The sequence below is a fragment of the Mustela lutreola genome, chromosome 3, assembly GCF_030435805.1.
Source record: "Mustela lutreola isolate mMusLut2 chromosome 3, mMusLut2.pri, whole genome shotgun sequence".
NCBI lineage: Eukaryota > Metazoa > Chordata > Mammalia > Carnivora > Mustelidae > Mustela > Mustela lutreola.
Window position 1 is genome coordinate 80,907,942 of NC_081292.1, and position 23,103 is coordinate 80,931,044.

Consider the following 23,103-nt stretch of genomic DNA (forward strand, 5'->3'; position numbering starts at 1 on the left):
AAAAGACTTTTCTTAAACTGAAAGGGAAAATCAGTGTTGGTGTGGACAGAGGTAGAAAAATAGTGGACTATGTGGAAGATGGTTGTAGAGGAAAAAAGTACATAAAGTTTTCCCTTGAGTAGCTAGCTGAGTGATGGTACCATTTGTGCTGTTTGCAAGACTGGCAGTGGTGTTGTTTGGAAATAGGTGTGGGAAGATCAGATATTTTATTCTGGCCATGTTTGAGCTCTCTTTTGGCATGTGAAGGAAAGGTAGTTGAGTAGGTATAAACCTACTGTGTGAGGGAGGTATAAATGAAGAATCTCAATGTAAAAATGGAATTTTAAGCTATTAGAATAGATGAAAGCACTTGGAGGGTGAGGAGAGAGAAGAGGTGTTTGTGTTGGAAACCAAGAAAAAACATATTTCAAGGAGAAGGGAGTGATCTGTAGCTGAAATACAAAAAAGAGGTGAGTAGTATTAATTGGTTTGTGATTTATCATGGTTTTGGAAATCAGTTATTAAGGTTCTGTACCAAAAATGAACTTTACCATGGTAGACTTCTTTCTATAATTTGCTTTTTTAAATGAATTATTTCAAAGTAATCTGGCTTTATATTTAATTTTATTTTCATTTCATTTTACCCTCTTTTGAGCTTTGTGATTTTTGTGGCCTGTTTTTCCCTGTTCAGGTTCTTAACCAATGGAGAGATGGACTTGGTGGAGAGATAGCTAGGAACTGAAATGTCAGTTTTATTACCTAATCAAAGTAGGTGGGGGAGTATGGCTTAGGTCTGCACGTTAAACTATTTTCTCCCTCCTGTTTTCCAACATTAGAATTATAGGTTATTTATGTCAGTTTTCTTTAACCTATCATAACTGGTTAGAAAGTCATACAGAGAAGTAATGAAAACAGTTCTGTGACACTGTTTAGTCTTGACAGTGGCCTAACTTAACCATTAACTTAACTTAACCTAATGTAACCATTAGCATGGTGTATGCCTGTAAGGATACAGATGAACCAAAGGATCTCTGTGCATCTCTGTGGATCTCTGTGCATCAGCCACTTAGGGATTTTTCTTTCTAATGGGCACTGTCATAGCCTGAGCATTCCTCTTTATCTGACAGTTTTCCTACTTTAATGTCCTTTTTTTAAAAAAAGATTATTTATTTATTTATTTGACAGAGAGAGAGAGATCTGCACAAGTAGGCAGAGAGGCAAGCAGAGAGAGAGGAGGAAGCAGGCTTCCTGATGAACAGAGAGCTTGATGCGGGGCTCCATCCTAGGACCCTGAGATCATGACCTGAGCCGAAGGCAGGGGCTTAACCCACTGAGCCACCCAGATGCCCCTTTAGTGTCCTTTAGAAGAGTGTGGTTGTAAGTGTGGTTTTACAGTGACAGAGTTATGAATGACATGGATAATGATTGGTTATAAACGGGCAATTTTCATTCTCTCTCAGTTTAAGGATGTCAGTACAAACAGATCTGAATAGTTAAAAAGAGTGTCCTTGGTTGGGTTGAGCAACATGACCATGAATGTAAAGTAGGGATAAATTTGGTTCAAAAGGATAAAATGGAAGACAAGCCTGAATTAAAAAAAATTAATTATGCCTCTAAAGTATTTACAGGTGAAATGATCTGTCTCAGTTTTCATCAGAATAATATGGTGGGATTGGAAATAGAAATGGCACTGCTGATGAAGGAAGAGTAGCTGGAAGGGGTCGTTGTTGAAGCTGAGTGTCCAGTACACGAGATTCCTTATACTGTTAACTCTCTTGGCTATACTTGGAGGTTTCTATAATAAAAAGAAAAAAAAAATTACCAGTTTGCAATGGCAATTTATAAAAATGAGTCAGGAATTGTGATGTTGTTTAAAAAAAAAAAAAAGCTTCACTACAAATAATCACAGAATGAAAAATGTTCTGAAAATATTATTTGTGAAAGTTTAATAGGGTGTTTGGAGAATAAGAACAAGTTTTCTCTTCTGTTAAAATTGCTTTCTGTTTAGAGAACATTATTTCATTAATTATAGGGGGTTAAAATAAGAATGTTACTCACCCCCCCAAAAAAAACCACACACACAACTAAAAACATACACATGCAAGTCTTTGCCAAATGTATTTTGTAGCTATGAAATTACCCATAATAAACAGTTACTAAATGTAATTACACTTTCCTCAAGCTTATTTTTCTCCACTTCTATGGTATACACACTGCTCTAAGTTTAGGGCAGGCCCTTTAGAACGGGATGAAAGGAAAAGGAAAAGGAAAAAAACTATCAGCTAAAGAAAAATTGTTTCCTTTATACACCACCCATCCAATATTTCTTTCTGTATTCCACATGTGTGGGTGTTCTACACCAAGCCATTCTCCAGTCCTGTGCAGATACCAAGTAGGTGTCCTGTGATCTAACTCCGTTCTGACACTAACCAATGCTAGCATAGACCCTAAAGCTTAAAGGGTCCTATCCCACAAAGCTTCCCCCCTCCTCCTCTAGCTGGAGACACCAATCACAAATACAGGTTTTCATCTATATTTCTGATCTCCTGGCTATAAATCAAACTCCCATGACCCCTTTCTAGAGTTTGATAATTTGTTGGAGTGGCTTACATAACCCAGGAAAACAGTTTACTTACTAGATACCAGGTTTATTATCAGAAGATCTGACACAGAAACAACCAGGTGGAATTGACTCATGGAGGAATCCCAGAAGTTCTCTGAACCCTTTCAGTTAATGCTATTTATGGAGGTTTGATTGATTAAATCATTGGCCATTTATGATTAAGTCAACCTACATCCCCTATTCCCCTTCCAGAGGGTGCTAGTGAAAGTCCTAGTCCTCCAAGTGCATGGTTGGTTCCCCGGGCAACCAGCTCAGCATCCTCAGTCACCTTGGTGAGCCCAGCTTACCACAAGTCCTCTCATTAACGTAAACTCAGGTGTGATTGGTTATCACTTACAAATTCCAAGTGTTTTTAGAGTTCTGTGTCAGGAATTGGGAAGCCAAATGTGCATTTCTTGTTACAAAATCACAAGGGATAAAAGAAACTTCAGAAATTGTGGCACTAAACTACCTTGAATTATATGGAATAGTTTCTGTTTTTGTAGGCTAAAAATGGCCCCAATTTATCACTTTTGTGAGTTTGACCTCAATATAATGCCTTTTTAATCTCTGTTAATAAACAAAAGTGAAAGTGCTGACTGCTGGGTTCCTTTCTGTTCAGAGAAACTTTTGGGAAACAAATAGAGCTTATGTGTGTGTGTTTGTGTGTGTGTGTGTGTGTGTGTGTTAGAGATAAACTTAATTATAATTTTGAAGTGAAAGCTTTAATTCAAAATAAAATTTTAATAGCAGTTAGGATTTGCGATCTAGTCCATTAAATCCTTATCTCATGACTGGAAGCATTAGAAACAAGGGAGTGTTAAAGAATAGAAAATAATGGGAGACTTTTGAATATCTAGGGCTGAGAATTATCGAGAAGTTTTTGTATCATTCAGAAAAACTTAAATGCAGCTCATGTGGAAACTATTTTAGGACTTAAGAAAAGTCTGAATCTTTTCCATTGTGGATCTGGTTTGTTCTTTATGAAGTTCAGGTATTCTGGCAGTTTAGGATTGAAAGATTGTAAGATTCATCATTCTAACAGTGTCCTTGGAATGGTAGTGTTGGCAGAGGAGGAACATAATTAAGGTGTGAAAAGAGAGGACAAAAAATTTAAGAGGTTCAAGAATAAAGACGAATTACAGCTCTATTTCTTAGTTCTTTAATAATTCCTAAACGTTTTTTTTTAAAGATTTTATTTATTTATTTGACAGAGAGCCATCACAAGTAGGCCGAGAGGCAGGCAGAGAGAGAGAGAGAGAGAGGAGGAAGCAGGCTCCCCACTGAGCAGAGAGCCAGACGTGGGACTCCATCCCAGGACCCTGGGATCATGACCTGAGCCGAAGGCAGAGGCTTTAACCCACTGTGCCACCCAGGCGCCCCTCCCAAAACTCTTTTATGGATTTATTTTCTACTAGCTTGCCCTGCTTTTTCAGAGCTTTCCTCAGGCATAGGCCTTTATTCTCTGTCTACACTCCCTCTTAGGTGCTCAAGGAGAGGCTGACGGCTCCCAGATTTCTGCCCCCAGCCCTGACTTCGCTCCTGAGTCTCGGAGGCATGATTCAGCTGCTTGTGTTTGGGCAGGAGCCTAGACTTTGAAGTTAAATGCCCATGTGCAGGTCCCAACTCACGTCACTTATTACAACCTCTGTGACCAGGATCAAGTTTTTCACCTCTGTCTGCTTCCTTTTCCTCACTTCATGTGAAATGTGTTATTGCCTGTAACATGATGAAATGGTGATTAGTGTGTCACTGTTGTTTTTCTTCCTGAAATCTCCATTCAGGAAACGTGATAGACATTTCAGATTTTGCACAGAACAATTGTGCTTTTCTTCTCCCAAGCCACTCTTCCTCTCTGTCATGTCAGTAATTGGCTGTTAGCACCAACTAGTTTCTTGGGCCAGAAATTCTCCTACATCCAATCCCCATCCATCCTGTCTTCAAAATGTGTTGCAAATTTGTCCAGTTCTCTACATGTTTGCAGCCACCCTCCCTTACTCCCATCTACATCAGAGCGTGGTCAGATCTCAGGTGGATGACCGGAGTGTTCCAGCTGGTCTACTCCCTCTCTTTATGATCCATACTCTACAGAGGAGCCTGAGTGCCATTTTTATTGCATTTCAACCCTGTTTTTTAAAAACCCTTGAGTAGCTGCATGGCCAATACAAGGCACATTTTTTACCAATGCCTGCAAGGTCATCCATGATCATACTTCTTACCATTTTCTTCTTGCTCTGAACTTCATCTACACTAGCCTTCTTTCAGCTCCTTGAACATGCTAAGCTCATTTACCCCTTAGGGCTTTGCTATCCCCTCTGCCCCAAGGTATTTACGTGGCTCTTTCCTCTTGTCATTTAGAGCTTAGCCCAGGCATGACTTCCTCAGGGAGATGTTTGGACTCCAGTCAGAAGTAGCTCTACCACCATGTTACTTTCTGTGTCATTGGTGTTTTTTTCCTCCTGTCCTCTTTTTCATAATTATTTTTTTATCTACCTCCTCCCCTAAATACATAATCTCCATAAAAGCAAGGACTTAGTCTGAAGTATCCACTATATGTGAGTTATTTAATAGTAGGTGTCATAGAGTTTAACACAGAGGTGTTGAGTGAATGTTAAAACAGCTTAAATAGTTTTGGGAGGTAGGCAGAGCAGGTGGTTATTTTACACATTTTAACATATAAGGGAGGAGCTCTCACGTGTTTTTACTTACCGATGTTCACAACACTCCATTATGGCAGAAGCAGGACTTGAACTCAAATTTTTGTGTGGTATTTCAGTTTCCATCTCATACAGTTGAGGGCAGGCCCAGGAACAAACAGTTTCTAACTAAACATGCCCAGTCTGGCTCTTTGGAATTCTTTCCTATTTCAGGTTTCAGTAGGGAGTTGAAAAAAGACAGTTTGAAGAAAAGGTTTTATAGTAGGCCACTTAGGTAGGTGCTGAGGTATCTTTGAATCAGTCTGAAAAGTCTCCCATGCTGGAGTTTAAAAAAACCAAACCAAACCAAACCAAACAAACAAACAAAAACAACACAAATTTATCTCCTGTAGGGTATATCTAATTTGTGGTAGGGTCTGGTGTTCAGAATACAGGAAGGACTCTGAGCCTTGGACAGGATGATGTACTGTGCAAGCCTAGAGTGTACAGGGCCCTGTGGGGAGGACAGAGAGGAAATGCTGTGTGGCCCCTTACTCCTGGAGCTTTTATAGTCTTGTGGTATAGAGATACCACCACCAGAGAGTTCCTAAGGAAGGCAGGATTTCATAGGTAAAACAAAAAAGTGTGCAAGGGAAGTATCCAGAAAAGAGTACCAAAAGTGAAGAAATAAAGCTAAATGGTGAAGATTTTTTTTTAAGATTTTTATTTATTTATTTGATAGAGAGAGATCACAAGTAGGCAGAGAGGCAGGCAGAGAGAGAGGGGGGAAGCAGGCTCCCCACTGAGCAGAGAACCTGATGCGGGGCTCGATCCCAGGATCCTGAGATCATGACCTGAGCTGAACACAGAGGCTTAAACCATTGAGCCACCCAGGCGCTCCAAAGGTGAAGATTTTTTAATGCTGTTTAACTGGAAGAGGGTTATGTCCTATTTTGTTTAAGCATTTGAGGATACTTGATGATAGTTTTATTTCTACAGGGCTGGAAACTTTGTGGGACTAGAGTTAATTTCTGTATATATAAAATATTAGAACAGGTTACAAAGAAGAGTATGTGTTCTAGGGCTTATGCATTTATAGGTCTGTGGGAAATGGGAGTGAAAAGACAGGATAGGTTCCAACTGTGATGTGTTTGATACAAGTAAACATCAGTAACTTAAGGAAATCTGTGATGTGTTTTGGGGTTATTAAATTATTGACAGCATGATTTCTGGTGGCCTTTCACCTATGAACCAGTTCTACTTACCAAATTACAGAGAAAAATTCTGTGTCTGTGTGTGTGTGTGTGTGAGTAATAGCTTTAAAGCTCAGACTGAAGGAGCTGTTCAAATATTGCCTTTATTTGAGTTTTTGGAATCAATTGTTCTTATATGATTTTTCAACATCAAAAAGTATAAGAAAGGTATAGTATAAGATGTCTCTTTTATTCTTGTTCCCTAAGTACTTCATTCTCATGTAGCCTATTTCTAAGTTCTTAACTTATTCTCTCAAAGAATTTTTATGCATATATATGGGGACATACATTATCTGTGCACAGAAACCTTTCCAGTATCCACAGAATTTAAAGATTTGTTATTTTTATTTTTATTTATTTGACAGACAGAGATCACAAGTAGGCAGAGAGGCAAGCAGAGAGAGAGGAGGAAGCAGGCTCCCTGCTGAGCAGAGAGCTCGATGTGGGGCTCGATCCCAGGACCCTGGGATCATGACCTGAGCTGAAGGCAGAGGCTTTAACCCACTAAGCCACCCAGGCACCCCAGTAGCCACAGAATTTAGAATGGTGGCTTGGCAAATAGTAGGCATCTTGAAGTCTTTGTTAGATGGAAGTCAGAGTAGCTAAGAAATACTTGTTTTGTTCTGTGAGGGAATGAACAATATATTATGTTTTACTTTTTTATGTTTTGTGTGTGTGTGTGTTTTATTTTTTTTTATTTTTTATTTTTTTGTCTTTTTTTTTTTAGCCCCCTGTGCTGTCAGGAATCTCCAGGACTTGGCTCGTATTTATATTCGACGTACACTTCGAAATTTCATAAATGATGAGATGCAGGCCAAGGGGATTCCTCAGAGGGCTCCACCAAAAAGGAAAAGAAAGAGGGTTAAACAGAGAATTAATACCTACGTATTTGTGGGTAACCAGCTTATTCCTCAGCCTCTAGACAGTGAAGAGGATGAAAAAATGGAAGAAGATAATAAAGAAGAGGAAGAGAAAGATCATGGTGAAGCCCTGAAGCCCGAGGAGCCGCCTCAGAATTTACTGAGAGAAAAAATCATGAAACTACCCCTACCTGAATCTTTAAAGGCTTACTTGACATATTTTAGAGAAAAATAACTTAGATCAAGAAGAAAGAATACCTACTGATTATTCCTTTAGTCTTGAAAATGTAGCATTTGTTAGGAGTTAAAATTCTTTCATCAGAGCATACTATAGTGGAAAAAGTATAACTTGTTTCTGTCTTAGTAATTAAAAAAAATGATGTATTCAGTAATTAGAGAGAATCCCTTTTATAAAATATATTTTTCTTTAAATCTTGGAAAATGCTGTTTTAACTCAGAGTGACTTTAAGAATGGAATGCAACAATACTCAAGATTTGTGTACTGTAAATCCTTTTCTGATTCTTTACAGATTTCTAGTGGTTAGGCTTACATTTAATTTTGTATAAGGCTAAATAATTGTTAAGCATATACTGATTTTTGAATTGTAGTTGTTTGCATTTCCTGTATGAAAACTTTCTTACCTAATTAGAAAATCAAATGCTGTGTAGAACCACTTACCTTACTTTGTTGCAGTCACTATTGCTGAGTTGCTATAGTATTCCGGGCAATATATGAGTGCAATAACAATACAAATATTGAATAATTTAGCTTTAAAAAAAAAGTTTCATGGAATTCAACAGCACTGCTACTTTTGCTTTTGAATCTATTGCCAAAAGACACGGGAAATGATCTGCTTCTCTCATAGAGATTTTAAGAGCACATCAAGTGAGTATTAAATAAAAAGTATATACCTAATACAGTTCTTAATTTGTGTGTGGTCCCTTTACATTTTCAGTATTTAAAAATAATGGGGTTATCTTATTTGCTGGAGTTTCAGAAGATAGTACATTTAGGATTGGTTTTCCTCTTATTCAGTGTATAAAGTATTTGTTTTAAAAAAGAATATCCATTGTTCTGAATGACTGTTGACAGCACAGACAGGTAGGGAGTAAACATGGGTAACAGCCTCTTTCTGAGTTGTACTCAGAGGCAAGACCAGAGCAGATTTGGTCAGCAGGTGCACTTTAGCCAAAAGAACCATTTAAATATTTGTCTTTGACAAGTTGGAACTGATCTAGCCTACATATGCTTTGAAATTCATCTTTGTGTAGTGTATGAGATATTCACAGGAATTGTATGTAGATGCCTTTTTGCTTTGAAAATTGTGTTCAGAATCATAGTATAATCTTTGGGACCTATGTTGTGCTCATTTAAGTTATCATGGTGTTTGTGGGGTTGTTTTTTCTGGGTTTTTTTCTTGTTTTTTTTTTTTTTTTTTTTGGTAAAATTATAATGATTTTCACTTTTTTCTTCATATTACATACTTAAACTATCCATCATTTGACTATTAGCTATAGCTTTATTGGGGATAAAACAGGTAGTAAATGCCATTGTTGGTTTCTTTTCTTCCTACTAGGACCTGAAAACAGTCATTCCTTGTTAAGAAAGTATACAGTGTAACATATTTACTACTTAGTGTCACATGGATTATGTATTTTTGAAAAGGAAAAATTTGAGAGTAACACTACCAACAGCATCAGTATTGTAGTAGTTGATCAAATATGTTTAAGGAAACCCAATTGATGTATATAATAAAGGATTGTTATCTCTTGAAAGATTAACTATTAGTAATATACAGATGGTTTCAAACATCTCGGGTAATTCTACATTTTTAAAACAAGTGTTTGAAATATTCTAAGTTATGAATTCTCCTAAGTAAATAAGGATATTTTAGTAACAGAAAGGATAATTTCATGGAAGGTATTTGTTTTATACCAGTGCCTGGGGTTAGGGGTTAGGGTTTGGAGTTGCGTGTATCTCCACAATTTTTTTTTAGATGATTACTAAGCTGTTACTGTTAAGAAATGTCCCATCTCATTTCTGTCAAGGAAAAAAAAAAAACAACAGTTTTACATGATTGTCATCTGTTAGGAATGTTCATTTTATTTTAAATTAAGTGTTTTAGAGGTTTAATACCAAGTTCCCAATGCCCACATATTTTTATCTAGCTCCCTTCACCTGGCCACCCTCTGCACACTTTGTTGGTTTTGGAGCTAGTGTCCAGTTATGTAAACATAAATAATTCTTAAGTGATGATTTTACTATTCAAAAGAGAGTTTTTGTTAAGGATATATTTTGAAGATTGACTTATTCATATGGTCCCTTCCTCTGTTGACCTTAGCAAAGTGTACAGTAGATTTTCATGATCATTATATGTTTTTTTGTCATTGAAATGTATCTTTTGTGTTTTTAAATGCATTCATTTTACAATTGTGACTTTATTTTTGAATTTAAATGAAATAGAAATAAAAAATGAAAATTCAAGTGAAAAGCCCTTTTATCTATTAGTGGGAATATATTAGAATGATTAAGAATATTTTAGGTTTGTGTTTATTTTTTAATGAATTTACGGTTATTTGAATATGGTTAATTATGCTTTTTTAGGCAAAGAAGTAGCAAATAAAGGTTAGATAAAATTGAAATTGATGAAGAATATATTCATGGGATTTTAGCAGCCAGATAAAATGATAGAAATAATCTAATCTAGGTTGTTTTTTTTTTTTTTTTTTTTTTTAATTTTACAGAAAGAAAGTAGGCTTAGGGAGATAGCATGATTTGCCTAAGACAGACAGCTAGATGGAAATGGCTTGAAGTAGTTTCCAGCATCTGATAAATCCAAGAAAGCTTTAGCAGCACCACTACTACCAAGAAGATTATTTAAATCTATACCTCATATTGGTTGACACATTAGGTTCTAGTTTTAGTAAAGAAAAAAATGTCATTAAAATAGCATACATAATGGTTAAAATACAAAAAATGTTAAATGTTGATTTCTAGCTGTTTGAGAGGATACAAATGAAGTGCAAAGCCTGAAATCATGGGAAGGTCTTGGAAAACTATTTTAAATAAACAGTTGCATATTAATTAAACTTTGTTCTCCAGTGGCCTGGCTTTTTTTCTTTTTAATTTAGAAAATCCCAATGCATCTATGACTATATGCTTGAAGTATTGTATGTAGTTGTCTGTATTCAGACATCTCATTTCCTTTTGACTGTTGACACTTCTGAAGACAGTATAGATTTTTTAAAAATTTATTTTTATATTCAGTAGATATGAAGAATATTGAGAAGATATATGCAAAACCCAAAGAATAAGTAATTCAGTGTACCTGTAAGTACATGTGTGTACCTACAGCTAGCTTTGACTACTGGCATTACCATGACTTGTGTTCCCCTTCCTAATCTCCTCTTAATTCTTCTCTGGGGTCTTCCTTTTGTGTTTATCATAACCTTGCCTTTTGCTGTAGCTTTAGCACATGTGTTTGTATCTCTCAAGAATATATCACTTGGCTTCATACATACTTAACTTTATATTAATGGAATCATACTCTGTGTATTCTGCAGGTTATTTTGTCACTTTATATTGCCTTTTCTGAGATTGCTCTGTGTTGTAAATAGTTACGTTGTATCCACGACTCAGTTTAATTAATCATTATACTGTTGATGGGCATTGTTGTTACATCAGATACTTTGCTTGTCAACATTCTTAAACATGTCTTGTGACTGTATGTGTGCAAGACTCTTCATAGATTGTGCATCTAGGTGTAGAATTCCTAGATCATAGAATATGTTTATATTCACTTTCACGGGTGGTACAAATTTATTTCCCAACATAGTGTTAACAGTGTGTTTCTTCCTACAGAGTTTAAACGTTCCAGTTACTGTTTAACCTAACCTATATTTAATAGTGATTTTGCCTATTTAGTAGTATGAAGTGTTAGAGGGGCTTTGTTACTTATTAAGGGGGTTTTATACCTTTTTGAGTGTTTTTTTGGTTTTAAGTTTCCTTTCTGTAAAGTTCCCAGTAGACTCTTTTGAAAATGTTTTATTCCTTAGTTTCTTTTAAAGAAATTGACTTGTAGGGTTCCTTTTGTAGCCTGGCTATTAACCAATTGTAAGTTATGTGTATTCCAAAATCTTTCATTAGTTTGTGGTTTCTGTTCTCATTCTGTTTGTAGTGTCTTTCTTGAATTAGATTTTTCAATTTTAATTGTTAGATTCATCTTCACACAACATCAGTTGTGTGAAGTTTTGGATATGAAAATATATTGAAAATACATTTTGAAAAATAATATGAAAATATTAGCCTATATTTTCTTACAAAAGTTCTGTGATTTTTGTCGTTCACATTTAAGTCTGTAGTACACTTGCTATTGATCTTTGAGTAAAATGAGAAACAATACTTTTTATTAATCTTTAAAATTAATTTTAATTATTAATTAATATTTAATTAAATATTTAATTAAATAATATTAATTTTTAATTTTATTTTTTAATTTTTAAAAATTAACATATAATGTATTATTAGCCCCAGGGGTACAAGTCTGTGAATCACCAGGTTTACACACTTCACAGCACTCACCATAGCACATACGCTCCCCAATGTCCATAACCCCACCACCCTCATAATAATTTCTTTTTTCTTACTTTGTTGATCAACTGTTTCAACACCATTTTTTGAAAAGTTTCATTTTCTTCCTCTGATCTGCAGTATTAACTGTCATAAATTTATGTATCTTTTTGCTTTGTGTCTAGGTTTTCTTTTCTATTTTGTTAGAAATAGATTTGTTGGATTCCTGTGCTAAAATTACACAGTCTTATTTACTATAGATTTATAATAATTCTTGATCTAGTAAGTAAGTCCTTTCAATTTAAATTTCAGGAATTTCTTGGCTATTTATTTGTCAGAGAGAGAGAGCGAGCACAGGCAGACAGAGTGGAAGGCAGAGGCAGAGGGAGAAGCAGGCTCCCTGCGGAGCAAGGAGCCCGATGTGGGACTCGATCCCAGGACGCTGGGATCATGACCTGAGCCGAAGGCAGCTGCTTAACCAACAGAGCCACCCAGGCGTCCCTTCTTGGCTATTCTTGGACCATTTGACTTTGAAACACATTTTAGAATCAGTTTCTCAGACTTCATATACACAGTCCTCTTGGGATTTCACTTGGAATTACTGTTTATAGATCAACTTGTGTGAGAACATGTTTATATGATGCAGTGTCCTCCAATCCATGAATAGGGTACTTCTCTTTTTTATTTAGATCTTATTAAATGTCTTAATAAAGGTAGGCAATTTTGTTTGAAGCATCTTTTGGTTTATGTGTAGATATTTTACATTTTTTTCAATGCTGTTTTATTATTTGTTAAAATCACACTTTGCTCCATTATTGATTTTTATATATTACTTAAATCCCACTGTCTTGTGATTGCTCTAAATTTTCTACATAGACAACCAAATCATCTTTCTAAAGATGTTTTTTTTTTTCCTTTGGGTTTGTTTGTGTTTGTTTTTGTTCATTTTGTTTTTGTTTTTGGTCAGATATGTTTTGTTGGGACCTCCAGTACGGTGTTCAGTGGAAGTGGTGAACAGGAACCTTATTTCTTGTTTTATTGCCCGGATACAATCATTTTTAATAAATGGCTTGGTGTGCTTTGAAAGAATATTCTGTTCTTCAGTATAGTATTCTGTAAATGTAATTTGAATCAAATTTTTTATTGTATTTGAATCTAATACTTTTAAACATTTTTTTGTATGCTCTTGTGATTTTCAGCAAAATCTCTCACTTTGATGGGAGAGTGTCCGTTCATTGTAGTTCTTCCAGTTTTTCCTTTGTGTATTTTGATGCAGTGATGCTACACTCTAGGTTTCTTATGTCTGTCTGGTGATTTAAACCTTTAAGATTATGTAGGACACCTATTTGTATCTATCCTTTACTTCAAAATCCATTTGGTTTGATACTCCTATAGCATTGGGCTGGGGGGGGGGGTGCTGGTCGCCTAGTGTATCTTTTTAAATTTTTACTTTAAAAGCTAATTTGGGGATACTACATCTCCAGGGAGATTTTTTTATTCCCTTCCTTTTCATAGTAAGTTTGAAAGAGGCAGTTTTCCTTGTGTTCTCTGGGTGGATGGGGACAAGGTAAAATGGATTTCTAGTTCATCCTTAATGAACTTGAGGAAAATTCAGGTTTTCCAGTTAAGACCCTCCACTTAGGAAAAGGCTTTTTTTTTTCTCCCTCCTGTAACCCTGATACTTGGGTATCTATCTATTTTACTTGGTTAAGCAAGTACTCTTCAAGCTGAACCAGCCTTCAGTGTTTACTTACATTGCCAGGTTCTCATTTTTTCTTCAGTTTTGGACTCTTGTGTACATGTTTAACTTAGCACCTTGATGCATTTTTTAAAATGTTTATAATACTTAACATATATAATATACTTTTCTGCAGGAAAGTTGTCCTGAGGCATTCGAGGAAAGAATCTACAGTCTGTAGTAGCTGTGTCACTCATGTGGTTCTCTGCCTTCCTTATAGTTCTTAACCTTGTATTCACAGGAGGTAATCAGTAGCAGTAGCATTTTCTCATTTATTGGAGCTTAGGTTTCTCAGTAGAGAGTGTGTTGTCTCTCCTAGAAAATACTGTATGAATACAAGCTAATACATTTTGAACTGAAAGCAATGTGCAAACTTGTGTGCCTTGTCCATCCAAGTCACAAGCATTGGCAGAAACAGTAATTGTAAGGCATGGAATTGAAAAGAAGAGATTAGCTTTTTTTTAAAGTTTATTTTGATATTTAGACAATAAAGTAAACATGAACAATTGTCAAGCATACTTGGTTTATTTTAAAATCATTCTTCATAGTATTTTTTGTTGTGATCTGTGCATTTTAATTAATAAAACCCCACATATTTATGTTTGAACATTTTGCCAAAAGAGGGCAGTATTCACCCATTGTAGAATGTAAGAGGGCTGAAAAATTACTGGAAAGAAGGAAAATAAATTTATTTTTCCTTATAAGGTTGATAAGCTTTGACAAAACTAGATCTGTAGTCATTAGATCTGTCTCCCAATCTGGTCATCTGGGAGTTGCCTAGATTGTACCATCCAAAATTTTAATTTGTTTTTCTATCACTTTTACATTTTTTAAAGTTCTAGTTTAGGGATTTAGTCTTTAAGGATAAAACCATAAACCTTTTCTAAACACCTGCTTAGAGTAACCAAAAAACTCGTTTAAAGCATATTTATTGAAGTCTGTCTTTGCCAGTGTCCTCCGGGCCACTCAACTCAGTGACCCGTGGCTAATTAAACCTGGTAGAGAATGTGTCTTCAGCCATTGGTGCTGCCACTGAGCCCAGCGGTGGCTCGACCTTGTTCTATTTTACACATACGTTTGTCTATCAGTTTGTCTTCTCTGCATGGTGGTGTAGTAGTTCATGATGTAGACATAACAGCTTTAAATACTAAAGGAAGAAATCGAAGTAGCTTGTTTGAATCTTCGTGAGTGAAATGCTTTGGGCTTGAGGTGTAGAATATATAGGAAGAAAGGAAACCGTTTTTTGAAAGCATGCTTTGGAGCCGGGAAGGAAAATGTGAGCCCAGATCAACTAATTAGAGCTCTGCCCTTTAGGATTTGGTAATAACTGCTGCCTAAAAAGAAAAGCTGTTCTCCATCGATTCATTAAGTAATCAGCTTGCGCTTCAGAAGGACAGCCGGGGGAGAAAAAAGGACAGCTAGGGGCTAAGAGGCTAGCGCTTACATAACATGTAAAATGGAAGCAACTTTGGAAAAGTTTATATTTGCATTATGCTGCCCGAATAGAGGGCTTTGGTTTCCTGAAATGGCCTTTGCGCGGACTAGAGTCCAGCGCCCCCTGGAGGCGGCGGGTGCCCTCCGCCCTGTAATGTGATCTCCCTGCTCCTGGATTGGTCGGAGGCTGTTTCCCCCCAGGAGCGGCGCCTAGCCGGGGCTCCCAAGGACCGCCCCGCACCGCACCGCAGGTCCCGCACCGCAGCAGCCGCCGCCGCCGCTTCCGTCGCCACCACCGTGGCTGCTGCTCCTGCTTCTTGGCTTCCAGCAGCGAATGGAGCGATGGAGTCCAGACTCTCCTGCTGGACCGCTTGCTTTCTCCTGGTCGTTTGGTGCCTGCCAGTGCTGCCCTGCCCTAGCCGGTGCCTTTGCTTGAAGAGCACCGTTCGCTGTGTGCACTTGATGCTGGATCACGTTCCTCAGGTGCCGCATCAGACCACAGTTCTGTAAGTTGCCAGAGATGCCCGTTCAGCACTTTCCCATTGCCCTCTACTGAGACTGAGCACTGCTTTTCACCTAAATCCCTGCTGTGTAACTGGAAGAGGGTTTTCACGTTTCAAACGAATTAATGGTCCTGCTTTGTTAGACTAGAAAATGGGAGCGATGATGTGTTGAAATAAATGTTTGCACGAGGTGCAGTTGTATTTTCCAGCACCTTCCAGAACTTACTAAGAATTCACAACTCTATCTTAAGAGTAGTCCTGCATAGAGTGTCAGATTATTCCTTTCATCCTTTCCAAAATCCAAAATTGGGTCAGCATGTGTCTGTCCCATTTGAAAAGAACTAATTCAGCTTCGGAGTGTGCTTCCAACTGATTGTGTGCTGGCGATTTGCATTTCTTATGTTCATTATTGGGCTTTGTATTGCGTGTGCCTCTCAGGTGGGTGATCCTGTCAACCTTGCGCCCTTGAAGGACTGTTGGTTTTCCAGAGCAGACCCTGTCCAGTAGAGCACTGGGTACTTAGAAGCCTTCTGGAGCAGTGACTTAATCAGCATGTAGGAGGCATTATGGGCTGGTAGTGGGATAGTAGAATAAACCATGATACGAGTATAAGATGGGCCTTGGTTCAAATCCTTATAGTAAGGTGGGGATAATAAACCTGTATTATTGAGTTAACATTTGGATTAAATTAAATAGTATGTGTGAAGTGTGAATTGTTTATTATCATTTTTAAGTCTTAGATCAAAACAAGGCAAAACACTGAAAGGACATACCGATTTGAAGGGTTCACCTCTCTGTGGTGAAGTTTTTGCAGATTATGTCATGTCCATGGAAGAGAACTTTCACAGTTCCAAGTCCATTCTTGAGCAGAGTGAAATAGCTTAACATTCCTGGGATTTTGAGATGTGAGATAAGAAGATCAGCACTGTTGTTCTTTTGGTCATCATCATGAAATGAGGAATTTAGCTTGGTAATGAAAAGTTGAAGTTAGTGGTTGGTACTTGTTTAGAATAAGATCGATATTTGCCATACATATTTATGGTAATTTTTATTAAGCATTTTGCTTATTTCATATGCTTGCAAATATCAAAATAAGTCTAACTCTAAAAAGGAGTAAGACAGGTTCTTGAAACTGGGACTGCTCCACTCTGCATAGCACCAGAGAGGCCTTTGGCATTGTAGCTGTCCCTGTATCATTTTGGAGTAGCAGTTTCTGACAGAGTAACAGCCTTACAGAAGGGGCAGCTTGTCTAATCACATGCCACAGACTTAAAATAAAAAGCTACTTAAGCTCCAATCTGGACCTAAAATTTTGATGTTTAGGTGTTTCGAAGAAGAAATTAGCACTCATTAGACACCTTTTTGAGACATATTGGACAGAACTGAACGGACACTATTGATGTACTTGTGAAGAGCCTTCCACTACATGTGGAAATAAGTCCTAATGGTTAGGTTCTCAGGTTCCAGACTGGGCCTGCCGATACCCCTACAGATGAAATGTGTGTTGCCTGGGTGAGTTCCCAGCTTCATGATGTCTGTTTCCTTTTCCATAAAATGGAGATGCTAATAGTATTCATCATCTAGGGTTATTCTGAAGATTAAATGAGTTAATGCATGTTAAATACTTAAAATAGCATCTGTCCCTACTTAGCCGTAGAAGCATTCGCTATTATGTTTACAGTTAAGGATATAATTTGAGCTGCAAACTCAAATACCCCAGAAGTTGGCTGGTAAAGTAATGTGAAGGAAGTGGGTGGGTGAGGACAAACCACTTCATGAGTAGTGTGATGGACTGCAACCAACCTCAGCTTGGGTCTCTGGGGACTGTGAGGAGGAAGTGGTGAGCCAGCAGCAAGGGCCGGCCAGCCCCTGAGCTCATTGCTGCCCTGTGGGAATTTGGGTCTATTGTTAACGAGCTTGCTGTATTTTTCAAGAAGATATGAAAGTAAAAAATGAAATTCCCTAACTTTTCAATCTTAGAGGATCAATTTTTTTTTTTTTTTTTTTTTTAATGTGAAAGGCAAGAGCACACAGGCCCAGCCACACATATTTGTAGGTTACTTTTATCCCAGGACCTTCCATTTGTGATCTCTATTAGAGAAATAGTATAAAGGTCAAGAAATAGATGTAAAGCTTATAAAAGTTGGTGCAGTCTACTTCTTTTGGGCTTCAAATCTTTGACATAGGATTACTTTTTCAAGCAAGCAATCATGAAGATACACTGCTAATTGCATTAAAATAAGAATTCTGGAAAAGAAAAAATCCAGCCTTTGGAAGCTAAGGCACATGGGGCCTGGCCCAATTTCTCCCCAACAGCAGCATCAAGAGTTTTTGTTAAACCATACTTAGATATATATGTGTTGTCATCGTAACTATGGAAACAATGTAAATAAACATAGCCAAAGTGCTTAGTAAATGTTAATTAGTAGTAGTATAGCTATCTTGAGTTGTCTTTACATGTTTTTAAAATTTTAACTTTAATACAGAAAATACTTTTCTCAACCATAGGTAAGGAAACTTCACTATACTTATGATTGATTATGGTTGGTGTTTCAAGTTTAGCAAAATGAAAAAAACTACTCCTCCCAATCTTTAATTCCATCTATAAAGATATCATTGGGTCATTTACCAAATAGGCTGCTGCCTTTTAGGAACTCCCACTCTTCATGCTCTCTGTCTTAGTAAAGCAAATCTTTCAGAATTTGGATTAGCAAACAAAAAATTTCTAGTAATGAACTTCAAGGAACCTGTCCAATAATCAGAAGCCCTGTGTAGCTTTTGTTGATTTTCCTTGAGCCCCAGGTCATTAGGTTGTACCTCCAGAATCTCAGCTGCCAGTTCAGAAATGTGATGTTCTTAGAATTCCCAGGAGTGAAAAACTGAGCCTTGGTTGAACTCAGGGACTGTGATTAAACAGGCTCTAAAAACCATCTCAGTTCCACCAGAAAAGATGTAAAAAGTGATTGAGAATTCCCCCAATTTTTAAATTTTCCACTAAATTTAAATTTTGTACCGTTTTAAATTTACAAATAAGTAGAGAGTGAAATTTTAACTATTTAATTAGGGTATTTCCTTTATGGACAGAGCTTACTTTGCCCTCCAAATATACCAACCTTGGGAGGAAGGCTGGGTGGCAAATGGGAAAATGACAAGTTAGTCATGAAAACATTTATCCAGCTGATAAAAATGTCATGTTGCTCAAGAAGAAAATAGAATTCCTTCAGCTCTTTCCAGTTTCCAATCAAATCAGACAATTAGATTTTTTTTTTCTTAAGTTTAACCCTCAGAGGTTATTTTGACCTTTGAAACAGAATTTTTCATAACTTTTTTGCAACTGACATAACTTGCTGGCTTTGAGTTATCACTTAGTCGTGAGCAGGCCCGGACTCCCTTGACACTTTCCCATTTGGCATGGTTGAAGGGAAGCGTGAGGGAACTGGCAGAACTATGTCTGAATTCAAACCTACCCCAGTTAATTGACCAGTTGGGGAGAGAAATGGAACTAAAAGTTGAAATGCATTTCCTATTTCATTGCCTAGTTAATAAGTCAGGGTACACGACTTCAGCAAATGCCCAGTCTTGGGAGCCTAACACGATGCAGCCTCACTACCCTAATGACTCAGGACAGGTTGGTCCTCAGGAGCTGGAAGAGGCTGTTCTAGAAGGTAGGATGAGTGTTCATGGAGCCCATATGAGGATCTTGGATGGAGAAACAGTGAGGAGAGAGCAGGGCCAGGGGTGTGGAGGGATAAAATCTACCAGCTGTGCATTGCAGTCTGGGCTGTGACCCACCTCTGATACCTGGGAGTCAAACCAACCTACAGGAGAATTCGTTTAGGGAATAAATGAATCCTATCTGGACATACTAATTTGGGGGTCTCCCGTGGGACAAATAGTTCAAGAAACCCAGCAGGTAGTTACGGGGACCAGGAGATGTAGATCTGTGATGCTGAGCACTCCCCTTTTTAAAGCACTAAGGAGGGTTTAGGGTGGAGCCGTGGGACAGGAACACACGACCAAAGGGGAGAAAGTGAACTGGCCAACACAGGGAAAGCAGTAGGATGTTTCCCAGAGGGGTGTGACCGAGGTACGGCAGAGTGGAGCTTGGACACTGAAAGACAACCTTACAGTTGGATGGTGGAGAGGACAGTGAAAGCAGCTTTGTCTGATAGGAATAGAAGCCTAGATTGCAAGGATTAGGGTTGCTTTTCCAGATTTCAGAACTTGGCCTCCACCAGGGAAGTGTTAGCAACCCCATCTCTGCATCTCAGTATCCTCATAGGCATCTCAGTATCCCTCATAGGGATGAATAATTGTGTAGTGATGCCAGAATCCAAGCAATCTAAACTCAGGATATCCTACAGTAATAGCCTGTACTTAGATGATATATGCTGATTTAATTAGTGGAAGAGAATGGTGTTTTCTCTACCGAACCCTGCATGTCAATCCCTATTATAGATTCTATAAGGGAGATTAAGGGAAGCATTGCACAATAACAGCTTTGGGGGGAATAGTTATAAGGCCACAAAGCTGAGGTCCTTGATCAGTTAGAGAGCTAGTGCATATATATAAAAAAGTTAATAACAGTACAAGTCTGATGTAAGAAGGACATTTAGGGAGTAAGAAAGGATGGTGAATGTCCTGTTTTGTCAACTTGATAGGGTAATGTAGATAGTGAAAATAAGTAACAAAGAGGGAAAAAATCTGAAGGACAGAGAAAATCTGTTGAGTGTTACTTGGGCAATGGGTGGAGAGGATAGGGGTTCAGGAACATAGTAAGCTTGGGAGGAAAGGGATGCAATTTTGAACGTCACTGGGGTAAGAGTGTGCATTGATTCAGCGGAAGGGAGGAAATGTGATTTCCAAGGAGGCCCTTGTGGAATAAGAAAAGTCTGCATAGACTAGAACTCTGGAAAGCCCAACAGTCAAGGGAACACATATGTAAGCAAGAGCCAGGACGGTCAGCTGGGTTTGTAAAGTCTGTACACTGCTCAACTCCACACTGTGCTGGGAATGGTGTCCCCCTGCAGTTGTGCTGTGTGCTGGTCCTGGGGGCAAAAGGAAGTGGAGTCAGAGAAGAACACAACAACCAAAGTAGTAGGAGTACCAGAAATGAGTGCTCTTAGTATTTCAAGAGGGAGAGGGTAGTCAAATCTGGCAGAAAAGATTGAGGTAGCTGAGTGCATATTTTGCCTTCGAGCTGTTGGAAGAATAAAATGTTGAAAGAATTTTGTTGTTTTTGTTCATTTTTTAGAGGATGGGGAATGTTTTGTGTGAATGGCAGACAAAGGGGACGGAAGTCACATAGGAGGAGTAAAGATATAAGAGGAGAGAGAGGGTATGTTTTTGTTGGAGCTTGCAGCTCCAAGGAGAGGTGTTTGTAACAGATGAATGTAAGCAACCAACTGAGACCTTGATGTTTAGATAGATGAGGCAGGATGCGGACCTTATCTGAAAGGGAGAAAACACACCAGGACAGAGTCTAGAAACCTCAGAGCCAAGTCATCTGGAGGCTATCATGCTGCAGCAGATATCTTAGCCCAGGCTCAGAATGAGTCTGATGTTTCTGGCTCCAAACAGAGAAACATTATAGTAATAGTGAGAACTACAGAAATTAAGTTGAGACAGTGAATGTTGAGCAACTAGATGTCTCCATTGCTTCAGTGGCATCTTCAACAAATAATTTTTATAGTGTTCTTTTATTCAATTGACTGTTAAATTACTTAAGGTGATTGTGTTAGTCAGCTCAGGGTGCTATAACAAAATACCATAGACTGGGTGATTTAAAAGACATTTGTTTCTCAGAGATCTGTATGCTGGGAAGTCCTAGATCCAGTGTCTGGTGAAAGCTTTTTTCCTGGTCCAGTGAGATGGCTGCCTTCTCATTGCCTCACATGGTGGAGAGAGAGACCATCTCTCTAAGGGCATTAATTCCAACATGAGGCTTCTACCCTCAAGACCTAGTTATTTCCCAAAGGTCCCACCTCCTAATACCACCACAGGAGGATTAAGTGTTCAACACGTGACTTTGGAGGAGAATCAAGCATTCAGTCCTTAGCAGTGACTCAGGTTGAAGTTATCAAAATGTTTATCCAAAGCAAATAGGATACTGATATAATTTAAACATTCTGGTATGTTCTTTATTTAATCTGTATGTTCCTTTCTGCTCTGGGATACAATAAGCTATTTCTTGAGATACATGGAGGGCATAGTATCCTTCTTGCTATTACATGAAATTGAGCATATCTGACCAAAATACAAATCATGAGACTTTTCCAAATGCAACATGAAAACATTTAAACTAAATATTCTGCCTTTCTTTCAAGCAACAGAGTAGCCACAGCAAATGACATAAACAGTTTTATTGTCTAACTCCAGACTATGCAGTGCTTGAGTTATGATTAAAAATCATCTTGTTTTATTGTTCTGTCTGATCAGTTTGGATCACTGTATCGTTCCTCTCCCAGTGATTCTTCATCCGAGTAGGAAAAAAAAAAAGTTTTATGTTTGGATTTTAAAATGGAAAAAAGGAAAACATGAACATCATTTCAGCTGAAGATAGTGTGAAAAAATTCCTAAGTCTACTAACTCCCATTTATTTTAACTAAAAGGCAGAACCAGAAGGTCCTCCTTTAACCTCAGTTGTTGCAGAGTGCTATATCTATATAATATGATAGGTATCCATAATACTTTGTGTAAATGGTTTCCAAGAGAAAGGACAGATCTTCTTTTTTTAAAGCTTTTTTTTTTAGTTTTTATTTAAATTTCAGCATTGTTAACATAGAGTGTAATATTAGTTTCAGGTGTACAATACAGTGATTCAACATTTGCATAATATACCAGGTGCTTATCACAAAAAAGTGAACTCCTTAATCTCTATCACCTATTTCATCCATCCTTACAGCCACCACCTCTATGGTAACCATCAGTTTATTTCTCTAGATTTAAGAGTCTGTTTCTTGCTTTGCCTTTCTCTCTTTTTCCCTTTGCTTCTTTGTTTTATTTCTTAAATTTCACATATGAGTGAAATCATATGGTGTTTGTCTTTCTCTGACTTATTTCATGTAGTACAATAATCTCTAAATCCATTTTGTTGCAAATAGCAAGATTTCATTCTTTTTTATGGCGGAATAATATTTCGTTCTTTCTGTATACCACATCTTCTTTATCCATTCCTCAGTTGATGGACACTTGGGCTGTTTCCATAATTTGGCTATTGTAGATGATGCTGCTATAAACATTGGGATGCCTGTTTCTCCTTGAGTTCGTATTTTTGTGTTCCTCGGGTTAATACCTGCTAGTATGATTGTTGGAATGTAGGGTAGTTGTATTTTTAACCATTTGAGGAAACTGTGTACTGTTTTCCAGAGTGGCTGAACCAGTCTGAGAGGGTTCCCCTTTCTCAAGATCCTCACCAACATGTGTTGTTCCTTGTGTTGTTGGTTTCACCCACTCTGACAGGTATGAGGTGATATCTCATTGTAGTTTTGATTTTCATTTCCATGAAGATCAGTGATGTTGAGCATCT

The 23,103-nt window shown here is 37.7% G+C and overlaps 2 protein-coding genes across 7 annotated transcripts in view; both read left to right on the plus strand.

The window, feature by feature from the left end:
• PCMTD1 (protein-L-isoaspartate (D-aspartate) O-methyltransferase domain containing 1) overlaps positions 1-10,420 on the plus strand; it is a 65,592-nt gene extending 55,172 nt beyond the window's left edge. For all 5 annotated transcript variants that reach the window (XM_059166473.1, XM_059166469.1, XM_059166471.1 and 2 more), the window contains one exon: positions 7,198-10,420. In XM_059166473.1, the coding sequence (XP_059022456.1) occupies positions 7,198-7,565 (368 nt within the window). In that variant the 3' untranslated portion in view covers positions 7,566-10,420. The remainder of the gene's footprint in view (positions 1-7,197) is intronic.
• Positions 10,421-11,857: 1,437 nt separating this feature from the next.
• Positions 11,858-23,103, plus strand: part of PXDNL (peroxidasin like) — a 520,865-nt gene continuing 509,619 nt past the window's right edge. For both annotated transcript variants that reach the window (XM_059166462.1, XM_059166463.1), the window contains exon 1: positions 11,858-15,578. In XM_059166462.1, the coding sequence (XP_059022445.1) occupies positions 15,415-15,578 (164 nt within the window). In that variant the 5' untranslated portion in view covers positions 11,858-15,414. The remainder of the gene's footprint in view (positions 15,579-23,103) is intronic.